Source organism: Drosophila virilis, chromosome 4 (assembly GCF_030788295.1).
Source record: "Drosophila virilis strain 15010-1051.87 chromosome 4, Dvir_AGI_RSII-ME, whole genome shotgun sequence".
Taxonomy (NCBI): Eukaryota; Metazoa; Arthropoda; class Insecta; order Diptera; family Drosophilidae; genus Drosophila; species Drosophila virilis.
The window spans coordinates 17570590-17593421 of NC_091546.1; the positions used below are offsets into that span (position 1 = coordinate 17570590).

At 40.5% G+C, this 22832-nt stretch overlaps 8 protein-coding genes across 8 annotated transcripts; 4 read left to right on the forward strand and 4 right to left on the reverse strand.

Annotated features, from left to right (window-relative positions):
- The first annotated feature begins 2835 nt into the window (after nt 1-2835).
- Nucleotides 2836-5826, forward strand: Glt (Glutactin). The gene is made up of 2 exons (XM_002051567.4): nt 2836-4049; nt 4243-5826. The coding sequence occupies exons 1-2, from the start codon at nt 2864-2866 to the stop codon at nt 5742-5744; spliced, it is 2688 nt and encodes an 895-aa protein (XP_002051603.1). The 5' UTR covers nt 2836-2863; the 3' UTR covers nt 5745-5826.
- A 2249-nt stretch (nt 5827-8075) lies between these two features.
- On the reverse strand, nt 8076-14200 carry LOC6629199 (accessory gland protein Acp29AB). Its single transcript, XM_002051565.4, has 3 exons — nt 14040-14200; nt 13422-13980; nt 8076-8217 (listed from the first exon to the last, which is right to left on the reverse strand). Exons 1-3 carry the CDS (start codon nt 14097-14099, stop codon nt 8099-8101), a joined length of 738 nt encoding a protein of 245 aa, XP_002051601.3. The 5' UTR covers nt 14100-14200; the 3' UTR covers nt 8076-8098.
- LOC6629079 (glutactin) lies at nt 10203-13051 on the forward strand. The gene is made up of 4 exons (XM_002051566.3): nt 10203-10517; nt 11194-11865; nt 11924-12289; nt 12347-13051. Exons 1-4 carry the CDS (start codon nt 10293-10295, stop codon nt 12956-12958), a joined length of 1875 nt encoding a protein of 624 aa, XP_002051602.1. The 5' UTR covers nt 10203-10292; the 3' UTR covers nt 12959-13051.
- Nucleotides 14201-14610: 410 nt separating the features above from the next.
- Nucleotides 14611-17398, reverse strand: LOC6629198 (glutactin). The gene is made up of 5 exons (XM_002051564.4): nt 16852-17398; nt 16488-16643; nt 15732-16428; nt 15413-15609; nt 14611-15349 (listed from the first exon to the last, which is right to left on the reverse strand). The coding sequence occupies exons 1-5, from the start codon at nt 17188-17190 to the stop codon at nt 14714-14716; spliced, it is 2025 nt and encodes a 674-aa protein (XP_002051600.1). The 5' UTR covers nt 17191-17398; the 3' UTR covers nt 14611-14713.
- Nucleotides 17399-17729: 331 nt separating this feature from the next.
- On the reverse strand, nt 17730-18812 carry PrBP (Prenyl-binding protein). Its single transcript, XM_002051563.4, has one exon. It carries the CDS (start codon nt 18608-18610, stop codon nt 18155-18157), a length of 456 nt encoding a protein of 151 aa, XP_002051599.1. The 5' UTR covers nt 18611-18812; the 3' UTR covers nt 17730-18154.
- Nucleotides 18813-18953: 141 nt separating this feature from the next.
- Nucleotides 18954-19933, forward strand: Trs23 (trafficking protein particle complex subunit 4-like protein Trs23). Its single transcript, XM_002051562.4, has 2 exons — nt 18954-19364; nt 19426-19933. Exons 1-2 carry the CDS (start codon nt 19190-19192, stop codon nt 19908-19910), a joined length of 660 nt encoding a protein of 219 aa, XP_002051598.1. The 5' UTR covers nt 18954-19189; the 3' UTR covers nt 19911-19933.
- Nucleotides 19934-20289: 356 nt separating this feature from the next.
- On the reverse strand, nt 20290-20951 carry LOC116651432 (C-type lectin 37Db-like). Its single transcript, XM_032437751.2, has 2 exons — nt 20820-20951; nt 20290-20755 (listed from the first exon to the last, which is right to left on the reverse strand). The coding sequence occupies exons 1-2, from the start codon at nt 20887-20889 to the stop codon at nt 20331-20333; spliced, it is 495 nt and encodes a 164-aa protein (XP_032293642.1). The 5' UTR covers nt 20890-20951; the 3' UTR covers nt 20290-20330.
- Nucleotides 20952-22000: 1049 nt separating this feature from the next.
- LOC116651430 (C-type lectin 37Db) lies at nt 22001-22689 on the forward strand. The gene is made up of 3 exons (XM_032437746.2): nt 22001-22096; nt 22156-22194; nt 22258-22689. Exons 1-3 carry the CDS (start codon nt 22024-22026, stop codon nt 22656-22658), a joined length of 513 nt encoding a protein of 170 aa, XP_032293637.1. The 5' UTR covers nt 22001-22023; the 3' UTR covers nt 22659-22689.
- Nucleotides 22690-22832: the final 143 nt, after the last annotated feature.

The following is a 22832-nucleotide window of genomic DNA, read 5'->3' on the forward strand; positions in this document are numbered from 1 at the left end:
AGTATATAAATACACACCATATACATGCATATATGAGACTTTGTAAATACTTGACAAACAATACATTGAAAATGATCAAATAAATAACCTTTCATTCGAAGAAAAACACAACACAAAATCGATTTTCTCTATATATTTTGGCCAAATCACACACATACACCCACACAATCCCAAAGTAAATAAACAAACATGCGCACATACACACACACACACACGCCAACAGTTCCACAGTTCCATTGCAATTGTAAAGTTGTAAGATCTGAGGCATTATGATTAAAATTAAAGTACGTTATGCATTCTTTGGCGTTTACAAATATGTAAGATACATTTAAATTTAAAATTGAATTTGAATTTAAATTGAAATTGTTGAATATGTAGCGCAAACCAAAAAATAAAAAATAAAAATAAAACAAAAAATGAAATGAAATGAAATGAGTAAGCCATAATGCATACGAGTATATAGAGTATACATGAATACATATTTAATCAAATAAATTACGAAACGTAGATTGACTCACAGAACGGTACTTCCAAGCAACTATAGAGCTACACACAACAAACACATGATTACTTTTTCAAGACCCTCTTTTTGCGTTGTATTTACATAACCAACTGCTACAGACTAATATATATAAATATGAATCGCATAGAAGGTTTGTTAAGGAAGGCCACTTATGTTGTCAGCATGAAGATGGCTTTCCAATGGGCTCTCAATTTGCGAATCGAGAATCGAGTACAATTGTAATACTGATATTTAATTTGTTCAAGTTTTTACAATTGGAAAACCCACAAAGTTTTCATTTTGATCACATCGAGCCCGCCAAATATATTGAGCAGCACTCTTCTTAGTTAAACCAAACGCTTCAGAAGATATATATAAAAAAAAGCAAATACTTTTCAGAACAATTTCTAAAAAATTATTAAATAAAATAAAAATAAAAAACAAACGTTAGTAAAAGACTGAGCTACAAATAAAAAAAAAAATAAATAAATAAAACATTTATTAATACGAGGTATATTTGAAAATTGCAAACGGCTAATTCTCAGTTTTGAACAAATTTCACGATCCCAGTTTCGTTATTTTAATATAATTTAGTTCGATATATATATATATCAATCTCTATTGTAAGAAGCTAATGTAATTATTTGTTAAAATGCACTTATTTGTTGAGAAGTTCCTAAACGTATTGCATTTAAGTATTGAGTCAGCGAAATGAATATTTATCACTTTTGTAGATCTATCCAATTACAAAACAATGGAACTTCAGCATTTGTTTATTGACGATTTATTTGAACGATTTAAACTGTAATGAACTATATCTACATATGTATATGTATACCAAAATATTTACGCACAAGTTTCGTCATTTAAAACACTGAATTCAGCGAAAGAAAATGCATTTAAGGTTTAGAAAATGGCGAAGATAAATCAAGAAAATGTTGTATCCTTATATACGTAATGCAGTTGAAATTTGTAAAATTCGAATTCTTTTTTATTTGATTGGATATTATTTGGATGACTTCATTTTAGCTTCCGTCTGCGCGCCCGTAAAGCATATACAAGATCTATTAAGAAAATACCTAAATACATTCAAAACATTTATATGTATAGACACAAACAGATATATACATACATACTACATAAAATTGCTTTTAGCTTTCCTAGTCCTCTGATTTAAATACATACTCGTACATATGTATATATGTACGCTTGCCTACATAAATACATCCATACATATTTGAAGGAGAGCAATTCTTCAAGTTTAATCTCAAGCCTAATGCAATCTGACCCAAACTAACATATGTCAAGAAGAAAGAGATTTGATGAAATAATCAAATCGTCATGAATATGAAAGGGGATGGGTATCAGAACAAAAATCCGAAGAAGGTACGAATAAAAATAATTGAAACATTTACAATTAATTGAAAAAGAAATAAAAAAAAAACGAGAACAGCGCATTCAAGTGTTAAATTCAAAAGCAACACAACCCAATTTAACAAAAATATTATTACAAATTATTATATTGTACTATTATAACTGAAATATTTAGATGAAATGACGATTCTTAATTATAACATATTATTATAGAAATATACTGAAACAACAAAATGAAAAATGAACCGAAAACGATTATTAAATGAAAATATAGAGAATATTATATTATGAAACCAAAAACGATTTCGTCAATTATTTGCATGCCCTTCGCTGAATGTTTTTGAACTATCCTTTTTAACAGAACAGATTTTTCGATAAATGATATATCTTACTTTTGCGTAAGTATTGAAATGAAGTACAGCTGGCACACTGCATAGAATTCGTTTTCAAGTTATACTAAAAGATAGAATGTATCTCAGGTAAAATGTATGCAAAATATGTTTGCTTGGTACAACAAAGTACATTTATTTTGATCCCATTTACATGCTTATAGTAAATTATGAAATTGAAATAGTTCTAAAAGTTTTAATGAATTAAAAACATTTGTATAGATGAGCACCAGAAAGTGGCAATCGCATAGCTACTGCCGATAACCCTACAGCAACTGTTGCCGCCATAGACGCACTGTTTCAAGATAGGCCCAACGGCGACAATGGACACCGGACAACGGACAGCGGAACGGCGAATCTGGCGCAGTGCCGCAACAAAACTATCATCGAGACAAGATTAAAACTGGCGACATCGAGAACAAGAACTAGAACTACTTAGAGCTACTGTTCCCATATTTGTATCTCTCTATACATGTGTGTATGTGTGTGTGTGTATTGATGAATCGCGTAACTCGCGATTAAGTTTGAACTTTTGATTTCCTAGTCTCTGCTATTATTCCAAATTCAGTTTTAATTTAGACACCAGGCAGTCCACAACATGCAGCTGCCTACTGGGAAGAGCTGCCTCCTCTGGCAGCTGCTGCTGCTGCTAGTGTTGGGCGTGTGCCATGCCCAGTTTGATGAAGTGCATGAGGATAGCGAGAGGGCGGCTTGGCTGGCCGGCGTCTTTACGCCACAGCCCTTAAAGGCCGCTCCATGGCAGGCGCCTACTGTTAACACGCCCCCACCACCGCCTAGCGGCGGTCTGCATGTGCCAGGCGTTGGTGAGCTGTTCGGCCTGCGCGGATACAAAGTGATTAAGAACCGGCCCATAGATGCGTATCTGGGAGTGCGCTACGCTCAAGTAAACGGTGGTCTGGGACGTTTCCAGCCAGCCAGAGCGGTGCCTTTCCAGGCGCGCATAAATGCAACCCAATCAAGTGCCAATTGTGCCCAGTTTCCGGAAGTGCAGCGCTTGCAGGTGGCGGAAGCGCGCGGCGAGAACGTCGACGATTGCCTCACTCTAAATATTTACGCGCCCGCTGGAGCTCACGACCTGCCCGTCCTGGTCTTTGTACATGGCGAGATGCTGTTCGACGGTGGAGCTGAGGAGGGACAGCCCGACTATGTGCTGGAACACGATGTGGTTCTTGTCTCCATAAACTATCGCCTGGCGCCTTTCGGTTTTCTTAGTGCCCTCAGCGATGAGCTGCCCGGAAATGTGGCCTTGTCGGACCTGAAGCAGGCACTCGAATGGGTGCAACGCAACGTCCGATACTTTGGAGGTACCCCCAACCAGGTTACGCTGGTCGGACAAGCAGGCGGCGCCACGCTGGCCCATGCGCTCAGTCTGAGCCCACAGGCGCAGCATCTATTCCAGCAGCTCATCCTGCAGTCAGGCACTGCCTTAAATCCCTACTTGATCGATGAAAGGCCGCTCGAGACTCTGGACACCTTTGCCCAGCTGGCCCGCTGCCCCAGCGCCGGCCGCAATCTAGGACCGCTCTACGAATGCCTCCGACGACTGCGCACCTCCCAGCTGGTGAGTATCTTTGAGCAGCTGCTCCAACAAAACGAGCCGCGCGGTCTCAGCGCCCTGGGCGGCTTCAAGCTGGTGGTGGGCGATCGTCTAGGCTATCTGCCGGAGCATCCAGCTGCTCTGATCGCCAGCAACAGTATCAACAATAAGACAAAACCCTTAATTGTTGGTGCCACCAAGGACGCAAGCGCCTTTATTTTGTCACGTAAGTAGTTCAGATTTTGTTTCAGCGCTTCGGGGTATAAAAAGGATATTTTTAGCGGCATTTTAAATTGTCAAAAAATGCTTTTGTTGGTCAAATATGTTTTTTAAAGAACCGATGCAAAATTTTTAGAAATTGTTTCTAATATAAAATTAAAATAATGTAAAATCTAACAAAAAAACCCATGTCTAAACAGGATTCTACGACCAGATACAAGGTTTGCAGTCCCATAACGTCAGCGATTACATAAAGGTAGTGCTGCGGCATACAGCACAACCTCAGGACCACAAAATATGGCATGATTGGGCAATTCGGGAGATTTTTACGCCCGAACAGGTGCGGTTTGTCAATGCTCGCAGCGTCACTCAGGGATTGCTAGAACTAAGCAATCTCATATTGTATCGAGCGCCAGTTATTTATTCGATTCGCTTATCCCACAAGAAGAGCCCTGCATATCTGTATACCTTTGACTACCGCGGCGAGCATCATCGCTTTGGGCACCTGAACAGTCCCCTGCCCTTTGGAGTGGACGCCTCGCTCAGTGATGACAGTGTTTATTTGTTCCCCTATCCGGAAGAGGCTAGAAATTTGAATCCCGAGGATAAGTCTCTAGCCCGTGCCCTGGTTGCAATGTGGGTTAACTTTGCACACAGTGGCATACCAAATCAAAATACAAACGTGTGGCCAAAGGCAACTTCGGAGTATGGTCCTTTTCTACGTTTTACCAATTCAAGACAAAGCATTTTGGAGCTGGACCAGCACTTTGGCGAGGGCATCAACGTGCCTAATTTGTATGCCCAATATTTTAATACCACCAACATTACTTCAGGCGCCTCAGCAACGACTACGACTACGACTACGACGACGACAACAACAAGGCGGCCGTATGTGAACTTCCCAGGGCAAGGTTATAGACAACCACAGCAGCCAGAGTACAGGCGACCCCCAGTCTATAATGATTATTATGCAAGAGATCAGGAACTGCGCAGGCAACGACTACTGCAAGAACAGCAAGAACGAGACCTAAAGCTTCGTGAGCAACAGGAACAGGAACAACAACAGCAGGAGGAACTGATGCGTGAGGAAGAGGAACGTAAACGTGAACAACAACAACGAGAAGCGGAAATGCAACGAGAGCCACAGCAGCGAGAACAGTTTGAGCGCGAGCAACGGCAACGAGCGCAGCAACGTCGCGAGGATGAAGCAAGACAGCTGGTGGAGCAGCGCGAACAGGAAGAACGAGACAAGCTGGTGCGTGAGCAAGAAGTGAGGCAACTACAAGAACGGGAGCAGCAGCAACTCGAGCAACAAAGGCGAGAGCAACAAGAGCGAGACCAACGACTACATGAAATGCCAGAGCCAACAGAACAGCAACGTCAGCAGCAAGAGCGAGAGCAAGAGCAGCGATCACAGGAGGAGCTTGAGCAAGAGTCAAGAGAGCAGCGAGAACGAGAACAGCAGCAACGAGAACAGCTACAACGAGAACACCAAGACCAAGGACAGCCAGATCTAAGCGACTATCCCACCTATAATGATTATGTCAAAGCTTACACGCAATGGGCACAAGGGCAGACTTTTGCAGGTGCCGAGCAGGAAGCATCAGCTGAAAATCCACACGAAAATTATCCCTATGCACAGCCAAACGAAAATCCACAACGACTTAAGCTTATGCGCAGACATCAACGTCTAAGATTTTAGAAATTATCAACAATACTTAATAGTCTATCTCAATATTGTACCTAGAGTAATTTCTTTAATAAACATTTTTCTCTTTTTCAAATTTATAAATTCAAAGGTTGATAGAAACAACAACCTTGGTAAAAGTGGGATCAAAGATTTGGTGGGAGATATGTATGTTGATGTTTGCATAAAGAACATAGTCATGAAAATTAAAAATTTTTGTATTTTGCTATTTATATTAACTGTGGGGAAGTCCGTGGCAGTCGTTTTGGTTAGCATTAGAACATGCATATATGTAAATATATTAAATAAAATTAATGCACTTTTAGGACGGACCTTTTTCTGGTAACCTAGAGAGCCTATGTAACGAATTTTGTCACCAAGCATTATTGCCATTGAGAGATAATGAAGACAAAATTGAAAATCTTTTGAAGTTTTGTAACAGCACGAACCTGCAAGGAAACACCAAATACAGACTAGACAAAATTGAGAATCAGTTGCAACTCCTTAAACTATTTGTAGCTCTGCCATAAATTTGAAAAATCGAGAAAATTATCTACTAAGTCAATCGTTCCAGAAAATTGGAAGCAAATTTTATTACATTGAAAAGAGGGAGAAACTTAATTGGTTTGGAGCTCTGAACAAATGTACTCGGTTAAACGGGCATCTCGCTAGTTTTCAAAATGAAAGGGAGGACTTATTGCCCCACTTAAACAAAAATATTTGGTATTGGCTGGACATAAATGATCTTGGCGTTACCGGGGAACAAATTTCGATGACGACGGGTCGTAGGAGTTGTTTTCTAACGACGAGTCTTTTTTAATATATTCAATATTATTTATTTCAGGTAAATAACGTCACAACTGGACAAAAGGGAGGACGGAAGGAATAAAGCTGTAAAAGACCAGACAAAGCTTACTTGGGCAACGCCGGATACATAAAATAAAAACCAGATATTCAAATGCTGTAAAACATATATATTTTAAATAACTATATGAATAAGAATTAATCAATGAAAATACGATGTTATGAAACAAAATAAATATATTGAAAAATAAATAAATTCTGATGTTTTTTTCTGAGGAATTTTTCGGGCAGAAAATGTGAGTAATTCGAAAGAGTTGGCATAGCTGCGCCGTTGATCTGCGCGAGATTATGTCGTTTTAAAACGACATATCTCCCCGTGGTTTTAAAGCGATATAATTCTGGCTGGAGATATGTCGTTTTAAAACGACATAATTCCCCTCTAAAAACGACATATCGACATAATGTCGATAGAGGGGAATTATGTCGTTTTAAATCGACATATCTCTCCGTCGTTTTGAAGCGATATAATTCTGGCTGGAGATATGTCGTTTTAAAACGACATAATTCCCCTCTAAAAACGACATATCGACATAATGTCGATAGAGGGGAATTATGTCGTTTTAAAACGACATATCTCCCCGTGGTTTTAAAGCGATATAATTCTGGCTGGAGATATGTCGTTTTAAAACGACATAATTCCCCTCTAAAAACGACATAATGTCGATAGAGGGAATTATGTCGTTTTAAAACGACATATCTCCCCGTGGTTTTAAAGCGATATAATTCTGGCTGGAGATATGTCGTTTTAAAACGACATAATTCCCCTCTAAAAACGACATATCGACATAATGTCGATAGAGGGGAATTATGTCGTTTTAAAACGACATATCTCCCCGTGGTTTTAAAGCGATATAATTCTGGCTGGAAATATGTCGTTTTAAAACGACATAATTCCCCTCTAAAAACGACATATCGACATAATGTCGATAGAGGGGAATTATGTCGTTTTAAAACGACATATCTCTCCGTCGTTTTGAAGCGATATAATTCTGGGTAGAGATATGTCGTTTTAAAACGACATAATTCCCCTATAAAAACGACATATCTACATAATGTCGATAGAGGGGAATTATGTCGTTTTAAAACGACATATCTCCCCGTGGTTTTAAAGCGATATAATTCTGGCTGGAGATATGTCGTTTTAAAACGACATAATTCCTCTCTAAAAACGACATAATGTCGATAGAGGGGAATTATGTCGTTTTAAAACGACATATCTCCCCGTGGTTTTAAAGCGATATAATTCGTTTTGAAGCGATATAATTCTGGGTAGAGATATGTCGTTTTAAAACGACATAATCTCGCGCAGATAAACGGCGCAGCTATGCCAACTCTTTCGAATTACTCACCTTTTCTGCCCAAAAAATTCCTCAGAAAAAAACATCAGAATTTATTTATTTTTCAATATATTTATTTTGTTTCATAACATCGTATTTTCATTGCTTAATTATTATTTATATAGTTATTTAAAAAATATATGTTTTCAACATTTGAATATTTAGTTTTTATTTTATGTATCTACACTTAGCGGGTATTATCCGGCGTTGCCCAAGTAAGCTTTGTCTGGTCTTTTCCAGCATTATTCCTTCTGTCCTCCCTTTTGTCCAGATGTGACTGTATTGACCTGAAATAAATAATATTGAATATGTTAAAAAAGAGTCGTCGTTCAAAAAGTAGACAAAACGTGATGTAATCGGACATTATTTGGCCGAGATACTCAAAAAAATCGTCAAAAAGGTGTACTTTACAAACGAATCGGTTTTTGGTCAACAACTTTTTTGAACCGACCGATTTGTAATTTGTTTGAATGCCAGTAGGAATCCGTACGAATAAAAAAGGTATGACATTTAAAAATCAGACAATATTTACCCGAGCTATTCAAAAAAATCATCAAAAAGATTCGATTTTCGAACGGACGCCAATTTTGAAAAAAAAAAGTGATGTAACCCCTTGACGTTTTGACGATTTGGGTCAAAATTTAGATTTTCACCTTTTTAACCTAAACAACTTAATTTTCGACCGATCGTTCCTATGTCAGCTATATGATTAAGTGGTCCTAATAGGATTTTGCATATATATTAGTATAGTATAATTGCTGAGTTCGGTCAAGATATCTTGAAAAACAAAATGTTTTTTCATGCAACCAATTAATTTTTGACTGATCGTTCCTATGGCAGCTATATGAGATAGTAGTCCGATGTAAATAAGATTTTGCAAAAATAAAGGAAGAATAGTGAAATCTTTGAATGCCGTGCTTAAACAAAATAAAACCCATTTTCGTTTATCAAGATCTTATCTTTCCCAAACTCGGCATTAACTATTTTCCTTGCGCTTCTTAGATACGGGCAAAGCACTATAAGCATTATGAAAAGGTTGGGACTGCAAGGGTATTAGATCTTCGGCGTGCCGAAGAAAAACTTTCTTTCTCGTTTTAAGTTTAATGTGTGGTTTTTCAACTTTTTATTTAATGAATTTTGTGACTATTTCGTTACAATTAAGAGTTAAATATTTTTTCCAACGCTTGGTCGGTAGTATGAGAGTTAATAGTAATTACTGATTAACTTTCCAGTAATTTGAAATTCGTTAAAATTGTATTTTCCCTTGCTTATGCCATATATTTAACAGAGCACAAAAGCACAAATACCGTACTCTATAAGATACCTCCTGTATTCACATTTGACAGAATGCGATGATTAATGTATGCTGATGTGGCTTTGAAGTTATTAAGTTATCACCTTCCTATAGATACCTAATTTATGTTAAAATATTATGCATATGTGATTACAAACTTTGTCCAGTGAAGCTCTCCAGGGGTATTGACCCGAAGTCTTGGCCGATATTTTTCAGCATAAATGGGGGCGCCCAGCCAGGTCATTTCTATTTGTGAACCGTAAAGCAAGGTAAATACTTTCACCCACCGCATCGAATGAATAATTTTAATGCAAGCACCTAAAATATTAATCCGAAAAACCAGTAGCAGCATTGGCGGCTTGAAAAATTCAATTTAAAAATCTAAAATTTAAATGCCATTGTCTTTGGCCCGCAGCGTTGAAAGTATAATTGAACCTAATCAATCCGATGCGAGGCGCCGACTTTCGTTGAGAGAATAACAAACAAACGGGCAAAGCAATGCCTTAATGGAAACCCCCATGATATTTGCCAGCAAATATTAATTGTGTGTGTTGCCTGAAATAAGTATGAGCCCATGGGGCCACAGCGTGGCCCAGCTGAGGGCCGATGACCAAATTGAAGATCAACCAGCCAAATTGGTTCAGCTTATAATTATAAGTGACCTCCTGATGGCTGCTATTAGCGAATTGCTGTCGATTTTCCCTTTTACTTTTGTTTGGCGTTTATCAACACCGCACCAGATACCGGAGCAAACAAAGAAGTCCATAGTTAATTAGTAACACACATGAAAATACAAAAAGAATAATAATGGGACAGCAGCAGCGACGTAGGTGAGCATTTCGTTTTGGATCTTCCAATTTCTACTTCGCCTTCTTCTTCTTGGCACTATTCGCAAGAGTCTCGCGAACCACTAAGTATGCGGAGTCGGGGTGAAACTTTTACTCTGGCCAAGACTAAAATCTAATCGCCATCTTCTGGCAAAGTTCAGTTGAGTTCCGTGCTTATACGAGTGCTGTCGCATCTTGGCCAGGGTCATTTGCCGTTCCGGAGTGCTTTTCAGGCTGCCAAATGCAATTTTCGATTGTGCTCGCAGTTTGCGCACTGGGCGCGATCCGCGCCGAGGGGCGGGTGCGCGGCAAGCAATATGACGAGGAAAAGGATACCATTGTGGAGCTGCCCAAATTGGGCTCTATACAGGGTAAAATAGTGGAGACCGCTTGGACCAAGCGCGAAGTGTTGCAGTTTGTCGATGTTAGATATGCCGAGCCACCGACTGGACAACATCGTTTCAAGGTATGTGGCTCAAGAGGCTCAGCTCAGCTGATAAATTTAGAGAGTTAATGAAAGCAACTGGCAAAAAGAGACATTGTGTATACCACTTCATCAGTTCCGATCAGCAACCAACCACCTCTTTTTCAAAACTTTATGACCTTAATTCGGATGACATTTTGCATACATGCATATTTTGAACTGTCGTCATTGTGATTTACACAGTAGATATCCAAAAAGCTTTTGTCCTAACTGGACCTATAACAGACTTGAATAAAGGGTATCTGCTATTCGAGCAATATAGATATGTTCATTTAAAATTTCTCTGCTGTGCATATATTAGACTTGGCGTACGTTAATATTAGGTTGAATCAGCTTTTTCCTTCTGTCAGCCAAACGACTACTTTTCATAACTTTTACTGCCCGCGTACATTTCACCTTTTGCTAAATTAACCATTTATAACCACACAGCAATCAAGAATAGGTTCGCCGAGTTCATAAATATTTATGTGGGCTAAGACCTAATCAAAGCTAATATACTCGTAATACCTCTGAGAGGCGCGAATCGTTAAGTTTGCCCGCAGCGACGAAAGCTCACTTGATTAGGAAGGCAATCAATTTCGTTCACCAATTTACGCAAAGATTATTGATGTCATAAATCCATTAATCATAAAACCCGTATGGTTTGGTTCTATATCAGCCACCGCGTCCCATTGAGCCCTGGGAAGATGTGATGGATGCGACGGCGGAGAAGATCGGCTGTCCGTCTGTTGTTTCGATGGACGCATTGCAAAAGCTGGACGACGTGCTGGACGTCGAGGACTGCCTGACGATGAGCATAACCACGCCGAATGTGACTGGGAGACTGCCCGTACTGGTCTACATTCACGGGGAGTACCTCTATGAGGGCAGCAACTCGGAAGCGCCGCCCGACTATCTGCTGGAAAAGGATCTGGTGTTGGTGACGCCGCAGTATCGCCTGGGACCATTTGGTTTTTTATCGACCAAAACCGATGAGATACCCGGCAATGCCGGCTTCCTCGATATATTCTTGGCCCTGCAATTCGTCAAGCACTTCATTAAGTATTTTGGGGGCGATGCAAGTCGCATTACGGTGGCCGGGCAGGTGGGTGGCGCAGCCATAGCGCATCTGCTCACACTCTCCCCGATGGTGCAGCGTGGCCTGTTCAGTCAAGTGATTTATCACTCCGGCTCAGCCATCATGCCCATCTTCCTGGAGGACAATCCGCGCAAGCATGCGCAGGAAATTGCCGAAAAAGCCGACTGCCAGATGGTAACCGTGCGAGATCTCAATAAATGCCTAATGGAGCTTAGTGCTTTGGAGCTGCTGAATGCATTCATGGACCATGCGGTAAGTGGAACTAAGAGTTACTCTCAGACTTCTCAAGCTCACTGTGTTATTTTGTTAGCTTGAGAAATCAGATCTGGGCATTGGTCATACTGGGGGCATACAATTCACAATCGGTGGGCCCAGCGGCGTGCTACCCAAGCATCCCTATGATCTCATGCTGGATTCCAACTTTTCCTATCCTGCAATGGGCGGATGTCCCAAGAACGCAGGCACACGTGTGCTGAATGAGATTGTGGAAAACGACTTTGAGGGAAAGATACCAGATGATGAATACAATACCTACAACTATATCGATCACGTTATACGCCAGGTGGTGGGCACCGACAAGACCATGCTGCTGACCAGCTTTGTCACCCATGACTTCTTTAATCGCCACCTGCTGGAGAACGGCACTTTCGACACCCTAATACCCCGGCTAATTGATGTAAGTAAGAATTTCACATATGAAAAAACACATATTCCAAACAGATATGTCTTTCAGGTGGCGGGCACTTTAAACCACAAGCTGCCGGTACTGCTGGCTCTTAACATGAACAACAAACACAATCCGGACAACACGTTCCTTTACTCCTTTGAATATGCGGGCGAGTTCAATCGATACCGCGATATGGACGAGGAGACGAACATGCAGAGTCCCTTTAAGGCGGGCGTCTCGCTCACCGATGAGGCACTTTACCTGTTCCCCTATCCCGACCATGTCAAGCGCCTGAGTCCTCCCGATATGTCAATGGCACATCGCATGGTTGACTTATGGACAAACTTTGTAATTACCGGCAATCCGCTGGGCTCATATCGATCCGGGTACTGGCCACCCATGACAACGCTCTACGGTCCCTACATGAAGATCGACGAGACGCTTACTATTGGCGGCAATTACTTCAATGAGTTTTCAGCTACACTGAGAGACGAGGAAGAGGGCCACAGTCTCATACGTGAGATCTATTATTTGCGTAACCGCGCACGCCGCAAAGATCTGGGCCAGGCACAGCGCAGGAGGCAAGCAGCAGCAACAGCTGCCACAAGCAAGCTCAAGAAAGTTGAAGTGCGGAAAAGTCTCGTAAGGCGTCCAAATCGAAACAAGATACGCTTTTAGTGCCAAGTCAACCAGAGGAATTAGTTTACTACTCACTAGTATTGCTTATAAGAAATAAAACCGTTTTAAGGAATAAAAATTAACATAAATAAATATTATATTATTATTCATTATTATATTATTCATTGGCATGAAACAAATGGATCGGGACAGGCGTGATTAATTGAAATATTAAATGCTTCTTTCGAAGCGGCTGGATAGTATCGAATTTTCTTTACTGTAGCCAAGGCTCGTTTGCATCACAGATCATTCGGATTAAGTTGAAAAACCTTCAGGCCAAAATAGAGTGATATTGCTTAACAAACTATATAAATCCATTGCCGCTGATTGCACGCTTATTAAAAAAATGTATAACTCATTGCTTATTCATTGAATGACTCGCAAATAAAATAAAAAAGATCGCCGCATATATGGTCATTCATTACAAAATTAGAGTCCTGCAAATGGACGCAATTTTCCTTACCACGGGCATTATTGGGCTCGTTGCGCTTCCAATTCAAAAATGTTGACCTCACGCCAGTTGTTAGGGAGCGGTACACCCCCTTCTCGCTGAGGTTATTTACATCAATCCAATAAAATCGTTTGGCATCCAAATGGGGAATTATTGCATCCAGTTCACTCTGGCTATCTAAACTGATCAAATGGCCGCCGAACTCGCTACATCTGTGTACCGCTCCAAACCAATTGGTTTTCTGTTGTTTCTCAATATAATAATATTTGGATCCGATTTTCTGAAACGGCTTTAGAAAACTGTGTTTTTTTTTGTCGATCAACTTGCTTTGCTCCAACAGTTTCTGCTTAGTTTCCTCGATTGCTTTTGAAAAGCTGGCAGAGTTTTCCTCTTGCGTCACCATCTGATCCTCAATTTTATCAAGTCTGGATTGGATATTCGTCAGCTTGCTTATATCACATACTTTCCAAAGTTTCTGCATGGCGCCTACGTTGTCCAGCAATGACTTTAAGAACTGGATGCAGGACCCATCGCACTGGTTCTTAGATACCTCTAAGGGTGTTGTTTCTTGCTGTAAGCTTGTGACATTTACTTAATTAAAAATCTTTTTAGGTTTACTATGCTACATACCGCATAGTTGAAGGATCCTATCGATATGAATATTAAAATGCCCAATAAGAAATATTCCATTGTAAAACAAAGCTGGGGAACTGCAATCCGATGTCTGATTTGAAATCGAACGGACTGAACTGTGCTTCGCTGAAAATTATTCTTGCACAGAATGTGAATAATTGAATACAATGCATCTATATAAAGCTTTTAGAATCATTCCTACATACATTTCTGATAATTTATGGAAAACAGTGATAATAATGTATGAGTACTGCATATAATACAATGTTATTCCTCTTGCGAAAGTCATATAATATTTATTCATTTATTTTTTCAAATGTATGCTTGACTCAAAATAGAAAACCGAACAATGCCCAGTCTGCCAGATAGTCCTAATGATGCAGTATGGGTCACGAATATGCCCAGTATATAGTATAATGTTTTTTGATAATAAATCAATTTTAAAACGTCTGATAACAGGGGCTATTTTTAAATTGTTATAGACAGAAGTCGACCGAGTTGGATCACTTGTCAAATTAGCTTGGGAAAGTCCACTTATATTGTATATAACTAGGCGAAAAGATCTGCCATTATTAAGGATAGTTTTATATTCTACAAAATGTTTATTAAGTCTCAAAAAATAAATCAATTTTTAAATGCACCAAAGCTCACTTTCATCTCATTAATTGGACCTAGTGTTGAATACGTGCCGATTTTCTGGCAATGAAAACCAAGTTTTGGCCACGCGCCTCGGTGGCTGCTGGGTCATCGTTCGCTTCTTCCTGTTCCTCGTCCTCATCCTCGTCTGTATCGGATTCGGCCGGCTGTTCCTGCTTATTAATGGCATCGCGTAGGACGGCCTCCAGTTCGTAGTAATCATCGTTGACCAGGTTATAACCCTGCTTAACCTCCTGCACCGCAATGCTGTATTCGTCCAAGTAATTGTCCCCAAATGTGACTGTACGTCCGATATGCATGTATGGTCCAGTTTCATCGTTCATGGGGGACCACGCGGGCAAGCCCTCTGCCCTGGGAACACCATCAGCTGCGAATGAGGTCCAAAGGGCCACCATGCGCTTGGCTATCTTGACATCGCTGTTGGAATTGAGCATATTGATGCGCGGCCAGGGAAATAGGTACAGATTTTCGTCGGTCAGACTGACACCCATGTCGAAGGGCACATCGATAGCCTCATCCTCGCCGGTGGCATAACGGTTCAACTCCCCCTCATAGTCAAAGGTGTACAAATAGGTGCTATTGGCCAGCTTCTTGGCATTGGCCTGGAGGACCAAGAGCACAGGGTTCTTCAGCGCAATAGTGCTACAGAGCTAAGCAATGAATTTAATTGTATTAAACGTATTACAGAGCATTAAATATTCAGGGCTACTCACATCAATTAGACCCGGTGTAAGGCGCTTAAAGCTGCCGTTCCGAATGTCCTCCTCACTAAAGATATACTCGTCGGCGAACTCCCGCCAAGAGCTCGTCGGATCGGCGCCATTAATCTGTTCAATAATTGTATCAATGTACTTTGCCCCTGTCATCTGAGGGTCCGATGTGCTCTCGTTGAAGCTCTCCACAAATAGATCTACGAAGAAGAGATTTGTTCTATTGTTGTTAACTGAATGAATATGAGTAATAAGGGCTATAGACTAATTAGGAGAGCCTACATATCAAGTAGGGAATCCAGCTTAACACGCAATTGCATACCTCTCATCATGAAGGTGCCGCCGTGCTTGACACTGCCACCCAAGGTGGGATAGGCCTCGAACTTTTCGGCGGCAAGCAGTCGACCCGGATGCTCTGGCAGAATGCCAGAGGGGCCGCCTATGACCAGTTGTACGCCTCCGTATGCACCGGCGCTAACCGAAGGCTTCCTCTCGCCATGCACACTGAAGGCAGCCAGCAGCATGGTGGCATTCATACGATTGAAGCACTTGTGCAGGGAGTCCGTTTTGGTCAGCTGCTTGCAACCGGCGATGCGTGCTATTTCCTTGGTCGCTGTCAAAGGCGAATCCGTGATGAAGGCCGGCGAGAGCGCTGTGCCGGACTGATAGATGACACGATGGAACAGGTTCGCCGGCACGGCCGGGCTCAACGTGAGGACATTAATGAGCGCCGCTCCGCCCACCTGGCCGAAGAGTGTCACTCTCTGTGGATCTCCGCCAAAAGCGGCAATGTGTTCATTTATCCATTTCAGGGCCAAAATAAGATCCGTCACAGCCGCGTTGCCGGGCATTTCCTCGCTCAGTGTGGAAAGGAAGCCAAAGGGTCCAAGACGATAGCGCACTGACACTAAGACCACATCGCGCTCAAGCAGATAGCCGGGTGCGGCTTCCACAGTGTCGCCGTCATAGAAGAAGTCTCCATGGACATAGACCATGACAGGAGCTTGTTTACCCTCCAGCTTTTGTATATAAAACATGTTATTTAAATTTGTTACAGAAATATCAGTTATAAACCTACAGATTTGGTGTTCACTGTAAGACGCAGACAGTCCTCGACGTCATAACCGTTCTCCTCCAGCTTGGCAAATTTTACCAAATCCTGAATAGAGGGGCAGCCGGCGTGATGACGATGTGCTTGCAGGATGCCTTTCCAAGGCGCCGTCGGTTCTGCCGCCTTTAAAAGATTAATATAAATTAATAAAATAAGCATAATCCTCTCATAATTTTTTCCTATCTTTTTATACTATTTTAAATTATAAATTATTGTTTAGAGAAACGTTATGTGGAGAATTTGAGGAATTCTACGGCCGATGTTTTGTATAACATATACATATTTACGCTGATTTGAAGGATTAAAAGTATTAGCTTGAGGGAAATCTTACCTTAAAACGCTCGGCTTTGCCATACGGGATATCTAGAAACTGCATAACTTTCTGGCCAGTCCATTCGGTGACCAAGGTGCGACCCCGTATCTTGCCCAGCGACGGCAGCGTCGTGGTAAACACCTTGGGATTTTGCTGTGGTTGATTCGGCTTTTGCTTTTGGGGTCGCTGTCCCTGCTGTTGGGGTTTTGGGCGCCTGTTCGAATTTGCCGCTTGGTTGCCTGGATTGGGCCGCTGCTGCTGTTGCTTCTTATTCTTCTGCGCCGAAACGCCGCTGATGGCTACCAGCACGAGGAGTGCCACAAATAGCAGCAAAATAATGCTGCGTGGATTTGCCATAATTTGACCCGTTGCCGCTACGCGTCCAAGTTCAACTGTTGGCCAGGTTGGTTAGCTACTCAAAAAGAAGACTTTCGCGTCGATTCTCCAGTCTGCGGCATCATAATTAAGTGTCTCTTAACCGGGCACCTGGCGGCGGTTCTATTTTTGATGGGTGCTCGAACGAAATGGGGTCAAGTCGCTGTTAACGATTCGATGGCCACGAAGCTTCCTAATCTGTTCGATCAAATTCCATTTTTGCGAATTCTGATTATGAATATTTAAGAATAGTAAAACTCGTTTGCCCTAAGGGACGCACGCTTAGAGTCTCTCTCAAGTCAAGATTATGCTTCGTTTTGAAAGTAAAACAATAATATCAAACTAATTCTTGACCCATTTGCAGTTACTCACTGTCACAGATAAATAGATACGAATATGTAAATAGATACGAGTATATGTATATAAAATAAGCCTAAATAACGACCTTAATTTGCTTTTGCTCACAGGTCAACGGAGGTCGTATTAAATAAATATAACACAGATAAAAGTAGGAACATCGGTTGGGCTCAAGGTATTTGTACATATTTGTATTACATTCGTTAATACTTTATTAATAAGTTAAACAATCATTTTAAATAATAATTAGATATTAAAATGCATTAGTCTAGTTTCATTATATGTATGTATGTATGATGGTTTTCACTAGCTTAAAAAACGCAGAAAAAATAATTGCATAGAAATGCCCAAATAAATGGCCCTGCATCTTATCCAGAAATAACAATTCATTGGCAAGCTGATACGATTTAAATTGAGAACATTTCATGAACTATTTCTCGTTGCGGCAATGCAGAAGAATGAACACACCCGCCGCAGCCGCAGCCGCAGCAGATCAATATATATGACGAACACCTGACAGTGGGAGATTTTGTGGGTGTGTGTGGGTGTTTGTGTGTGTGTCCGTGCGTTGGTGTGGCGCCCACACAGCTTATATGTAATATAAGCGCACAACCGATTTTGTGATGAGTGTTTCGTTGTCATAGAAACTGGTTTGAATTGTCACATTGCCATTTAAGACTTTTGCAGGCATCATTTGGGACTCGGGTGCTGCCTCGATGGTGCTCTGCCATGTGTTGGTGGTGTTGGCGCCCACGAAGCCCATCTCGAAGAACCATTCCTCCATGATGCGTCCCTTAAAGAGCACTTTTTGGTCGAGCCGAAAGTTTTCCATTGCCTCAATCGTGCTAAAATTGATCTCGCGCGATACGGCGCGCATGTCCAGAATCTTGACGGGTACCCGCGCCTCGTGCTCGACATCTGGGGCAGAAAAGTCCTTGTTCTCCTGCCAGATTACCTTGCCGGTGTCCGCATCACGCAGTATCATGTAGTTGATCTGGAAACCCTTTTGGATTTTATCCCCTGCGCTGAGGTCGTCGGAGCCCATTATTAAGCCACTTTATGTGTCACAACCAGGGAGAGCGTTGTTTCAGTTAAATTCGCGTTATTGCAGCTCAGATTATATTTTGGGAAAAAATCAATGTTTATTTTTAATGCTAATTATGTATATAGCAATATTTTTAATTCTAAAAATACATATATACGCGTAGCTGTGCTAAGAACCAGCTGTGTCAGCTGGAATACAATCGATGACCGTGACAAAAATATCGATTAGTCGTGTTAGCAAGGCACGAGTGTTGAAGAGCACTTTTGTGGCTGCCGCAACACTGGTTAAAACAGCTGTGTTTAGCTAGGGCTCTGCTATGGCTATGTTAGGGCTATGTAATGGCATTGGTTTAAACTTTAAAGTCAATTAGCATCTTGTTATTCTATTTAGTGTGTCGAATTAGTTTCAAAGAAAGCGGTTACCTAATATGCATTTCGTCAATTTTTGTCAACTAAAAATGTTTTCTAAGCAAGTTGTTTTCTTTCAGTGTATCGCTGTTCAATGTTATTAACAGTTTAGCAAAATGTAGTTTAGTTTGTTGTCTTACAATCAGCTGACGACTTCTCGAAAAAAGCAGAAATGATTATTTACGGCGTCTACATAGTAAGCAAATCCGGTGGCCTCATATTCAACCTGGACAATAACGTGCCTCGAATAGAGCACGAAAAGACATTCACTTACCCGCTGGACTTGGTGCTCGACTACGACCCCAAGAAAGTTTCCGTATCGTTTAACCGCAAAGATGGCATCAATGGTAGGCGTTGCCTTTTCTTTTGCACTCTCCGTCAAGCCTCACTATAAATTTTGATTTGCAGTGGGACATGTGCTCGTCGCCGTCAATGGCATGCCAGTCAACGGCGCCACACTGGAGGATGGACGGGACGTGAAAACGACGCTGGAGTCGCCCGACAACTTTCCGATCAACCTAAAGTTTAGCCGGCCCAAAATGACAACGAACGAGAAAATCTTTCTCGCGAGCATGTTCTATCCACTGTTTGCCATTGCCAGCCAACTGAGCCCAGAGCCCAAGAGCTCCGGCATTGAGCTGTTGGAAGCGGACACCTTCACGTTGCATTGCTTCCAAACGCTCACCGGCGTCAAGTTCATCGTGATCTCGGAAACGGGCCTGAACGGCATGGATCTGCTGCTGCGCAAAGTCTACGAGCTGTATTCAGATTATGTGCTAAAAAATCCGTTCTATTCGCTGGAGATGCCTATACGCTGCGAGTTGTTCGACAACAAGTTGCAGGAACTTCTGTTGCAGGTGGAGAAGACAGGGATTAACAATATTGATAAATAAAAATAAGAATTTGTTGAAAAAAATCTTATAGGCTACAAGTATCTAGCTATCTTTGGCACTGCTTTACCTGAGGTGTTCTAATATATCAAAACCAACCCGATTCTTGGCAAAATTGTGGTTGAATTTTTGTTTAAGTTTGGCCAAAATGTATATTTGCATTTTTGTTTTGAATGCCAATCAAGAGTCGAACTTCGTACGAGTCCAAAAAATGTGTTTCTTGCCATTGTCGGACCTTACTTAACTGGCAGACACGGACTATCTTTATGGTACAGCTATCAAAAATATAAGGGGAAAAACCCTGGATGCCAATTGGTAATCAGTTCTTGAATTCTGAGCACTGCATTAAAGCGCTCAAGAATCCCAGTAAAAAAAAAACACGTTAAAAAGAATAATATTCATATTAATTGTAAATTAGCATTCTTATAGGATGTTCGCCTGGCACACATAATTCAGGAGGGTTTCACAAACTTCATCATTCAGGCCGCCTGCGGCAACTTCGGCACAGTATTCATTTCCAGACTCATTGTCCGGTAGCCCAGCCTTCCATCTATAGTAAGGCATGGCCTCTCCGGTTGCTATCGAAATAAAGTTTCCAGGCTCGGCCAAGCAGTTTGCGGATGTCCAGAAACGATTAGCGGGCACAATGGACACTATCACGTCCATTTCAATACTGTTCTCTATGTTAAGCAAATGTCCGCCCCACTTGCGACAATTCTCCGCTGCCTGAAACCAGTTCACCTTCAATTTGGACTCGATGTGGTACAGTTTATTGCCAATTTTGATTGGGAAATCCTTGCAGCTGCTAACGCATTTTCCTAATTCACTTGAATGCACCAAAACATCAGCTAAAAACAAAGGTATATTTTATTATGATTGTTTGCAATTTTAAAATTGCTTAAAGATGCTCACGTATTTCACTTGAAATGCTGAAGTGCCATAGTTGCATAGAAAATAGCAAGAAAATCAATTTGCCATCCATTTTGCCTGCTATATTAGTTCTAAGTGCTCTTTTGAGCAATTTTATGTATTTATACACTTTTGTCCATTGTCCACGAAATTATCAAAAACCAAAAAAAAAAAAATGATAAGAGCGTGCAAATTTCTCACAATAAACTTGCCAATTGATTATTATTCAATTTAATCAAGGTAATACATTTTACAAAACCAATGAAAGTACTGACCGAAAAAATACCTCAATAATCAATCGCTAGTGCTCAATAAAAGCTCAAAGTTCCGGTTGTTGATTGACGAAGAATGAGGGTAAGTACCTTCACCCCTGAAACGGAAATATTGACGAGATGTCACTTGCCGTCTATTCTAGAAAATTTCTTTGAAAGAGAATTGAAACTAAGGTTAATGCTTTTGAGAGGCGATGGGATAAAAGAATTCCATTATAATTAGGAAGATGAATGTAAATTAGTCAATCAAAAAATAAAGAAAAAATATTATTAAATGAATTTATAAATTTTAACAATAAATAACTTAATAATGAAAAATATTTGAATGGAGATTGACATTTTTTAAATACTGTTTTGTTCGAAGTGTCCTAATCAAATTGTTTAGCCATCATTAACCAATATTATAATTATTATCATCAGGAATTATCGCCCTTTATTTATTTATACGATATGCTTTTATCTTTTTTTCTTTTCGTGCATAAATACCAATAGCTCGTACCACGTTTTCTCCACAAAACTTACCACCCACCACCTTATTAAAAAACCTTTGCTTTTTGTATAGCTTCGGAGACTCACTGACCACGCCCAGTTATGACAAGGGGCATAGCTTCCCGGACTTCACATTTATACCTTCCTTTTTAATAACGTCACTGACAAAAATATTTTAAGCATTTTGTAAAAGTATTTTTAAAAAATATTCTTTATATAAAAAAGCCTATATGAAGTATAAGAGCCAAGTACTTATGCTTTCAAGATAATACATAATATATAAGTCTGCTTCCGAAACAAGGAAATGCCAACATACTAAAATGTTTATACTATGCAATTAACAAATTGTAACTTTCGTCTGATAATGTCACAAAGCGGGCAAAATCGAAAGGTATAAATACGTTAGTCATTGCACAGCAGTTATTAGTCGAACTAATGAAATCAAAATGGCAAGTAAGCTCGTGTTTTTACTATTTCTTTTCCAATGTTGGCACTCTGCAATGCCAAATTCGACGACGGGTAAGTATTATCTCGAGATTCTAGTTCCAAGTTTAATTTCTTTCGGATTTCATTTGTAGTCAATGACTTTTCCCAACTAGATGTATCAAATCGGACGGGTAAACGTTTTAGTTGAATATAATATATATAATTGCCAAATATTATAACTTATTTAATATTAGTTCTAAACGTGAAACCGATGGCTGGCACCACGACTAACTTTCCCCTTCAAATTGGCAACAAGTTTTACCATGTTGAGGAAAATTTAAAGACCAACTGGCATCAGGCCGCCCACAATTGCCGAAAACTGGGAGGACATTTGATCAACTTTGAGACCAGTGCGGAAATGGATGCTATATTAGCGGTAGTCCCCACTTCCCGATACTGGACATCTGCAAACTGCCTGGGGAAGAACAGGGAATGGATTTCTATCTCCACTGGTGAGCCAATGCCCTTTTTGAAGTGGATGGAGAAGGAGCCAAACAATATGCTAGAAAAATGTGTGGAGCTCAAAATAACTGCTCTCAACGACGCACTTTGTGACATTTCATTTAATTATATATGTGAAGCCAAGGTAATATGATGAAATAAAACTGTAAGAATAATAAAATCAATGCCTTGAAAACTGTTAATTATTTAATTGCCTATGGGGTCTACAAATTTCGCCCTAATGGGGATTATCGTTGAGTTCATAGAAATGAAATTTAAATTTACAGCCCTGATCGTTCATACTATACGTGGATTTAGATGGCACAAC

Coding starts and splice junctions, on each gene's coding strand:
- LOC6629079 (XM_002051566.3), top strand. CDS start 10,293: ATGCAATTTTCGATTGTGCTCGCAGTTTGCGCACTGGGCGCGATCCGC. Junction 10,518..11,193: donor CTGGACAACATCGTTTCAAG/GTATGTGGCTCA, acceptor GTTCTATATCAG/CCACCGCGTCCCATTGAGCC. Junction 12,290..12,346: donor TAATACCCCGGCTAATTGAT/GTAAGTAAGAAT, acceptor TATGTCTTTCAG/GTGGCGGGCACTTTAAACCA.
- LOC6629199 (XM_002051565.4), bottom strand. CDS start 14,099: ATGGAATATTTCTTATTGGGCATTTTAATATTCATATCGATAGGATCC. Junction 13,981..14,039: donor TAGGATCCTTCAACTATGCG/GTATGTAGCATA, acceptor ACAAGCTTACAG/CAAGAAACAACACCCTTAGA. Junction 8,218..13,421: donor CGAGCCCAATAATGCCCGTG/GTAAGGAAAATT, acceptor TATTTATTTCAG/GTCAATACAGTCACATCTGG.
- LOC116651430 (XM_032437746.2), top strand. CDS start 22,024: ATGGCAAGTAAGCTCGTGTTTTTACTATTTCTTTTCCAATGTTGGCAC. Junction 22,097..22,155: donor AATGCCAAATTCGACGACGG/GTAAGTATTATC, acceptor TTTCATTTGTAG/TCAATGACTTTTCCCAACTA. Junction 22,195..22,257: donor AGATGTATCAAATCGGACGG/GTAAACGTTTTA, acceptor ATTTAATATTAG/TTCTAAACGTGAAACCGATG.
- Glt (XM_002051567.4), top strand. CDS start 2,864: ATGCAGCTGCCTACTGGGAAGAGCTGCCTCCTCTGGCAGCTGCTGCTG. Junction 4,050..4,242: donor AAGCGCCTTTATTTTGTCAC/GTAAGTAGTTCA, acceptor ATGTCTAAACAG/GATTCTACGACCAGATACAA.
- LOC116651432 (XM_032437751.2), bottom strand. CDS start 20,889: ATGGATGGCAAATTGATTTTCTTGCTATTTTCTATGCAACTATGGCAC. Junction 20,756..20,819: donor CAGCATTTCAAGTGAAATAC/GTGAGCATCTTT, acceptor CTTTGTTTTTAG/CTGATGTTTTGGTGCATTCA.
- LOC6629198 (XM_002051564.4), bottom strand. CDS start 17,190: ATGGCAAATCCACGCAGCATTATTTTGCTGCTATTTGTGGCACTCCTC. Junction 16,644..16,851: donor GCAAAGCCGAGCGTTTTAAG/GTAAGATTTCCC, acceptor AATCTTTTAAAG/GCGGCAGAACCGACGGCGCC. Junction 15,350..15,412: donor TTACACCGGGTCTAATTGAT/GTGAGTAGCCCT, acceptor TTCATTGCTTAG/CTCTGTAGCACTATTGCGCT.
- PrBP (XM_002051563.4), bottom strand. CDS start 18,610: ATGGGCTCCGACGACCTCAGCGCAGGGGATAAAATCCAAAAGGGTTTC.
- Trs23 (XM_002051562.4), top strand. CDS start 19,190: ATGATTATTTACGGCGTCTACATAGTAAGCAAATCCGGTGGCCTCATA. Junction 19,365..19,425: donor CCGCAAAGATGGCATCAATG/GTAGGCGTTGCC, acceptor TTTGATTTGCAG/TGGGACATGTGCTCGTCGCC.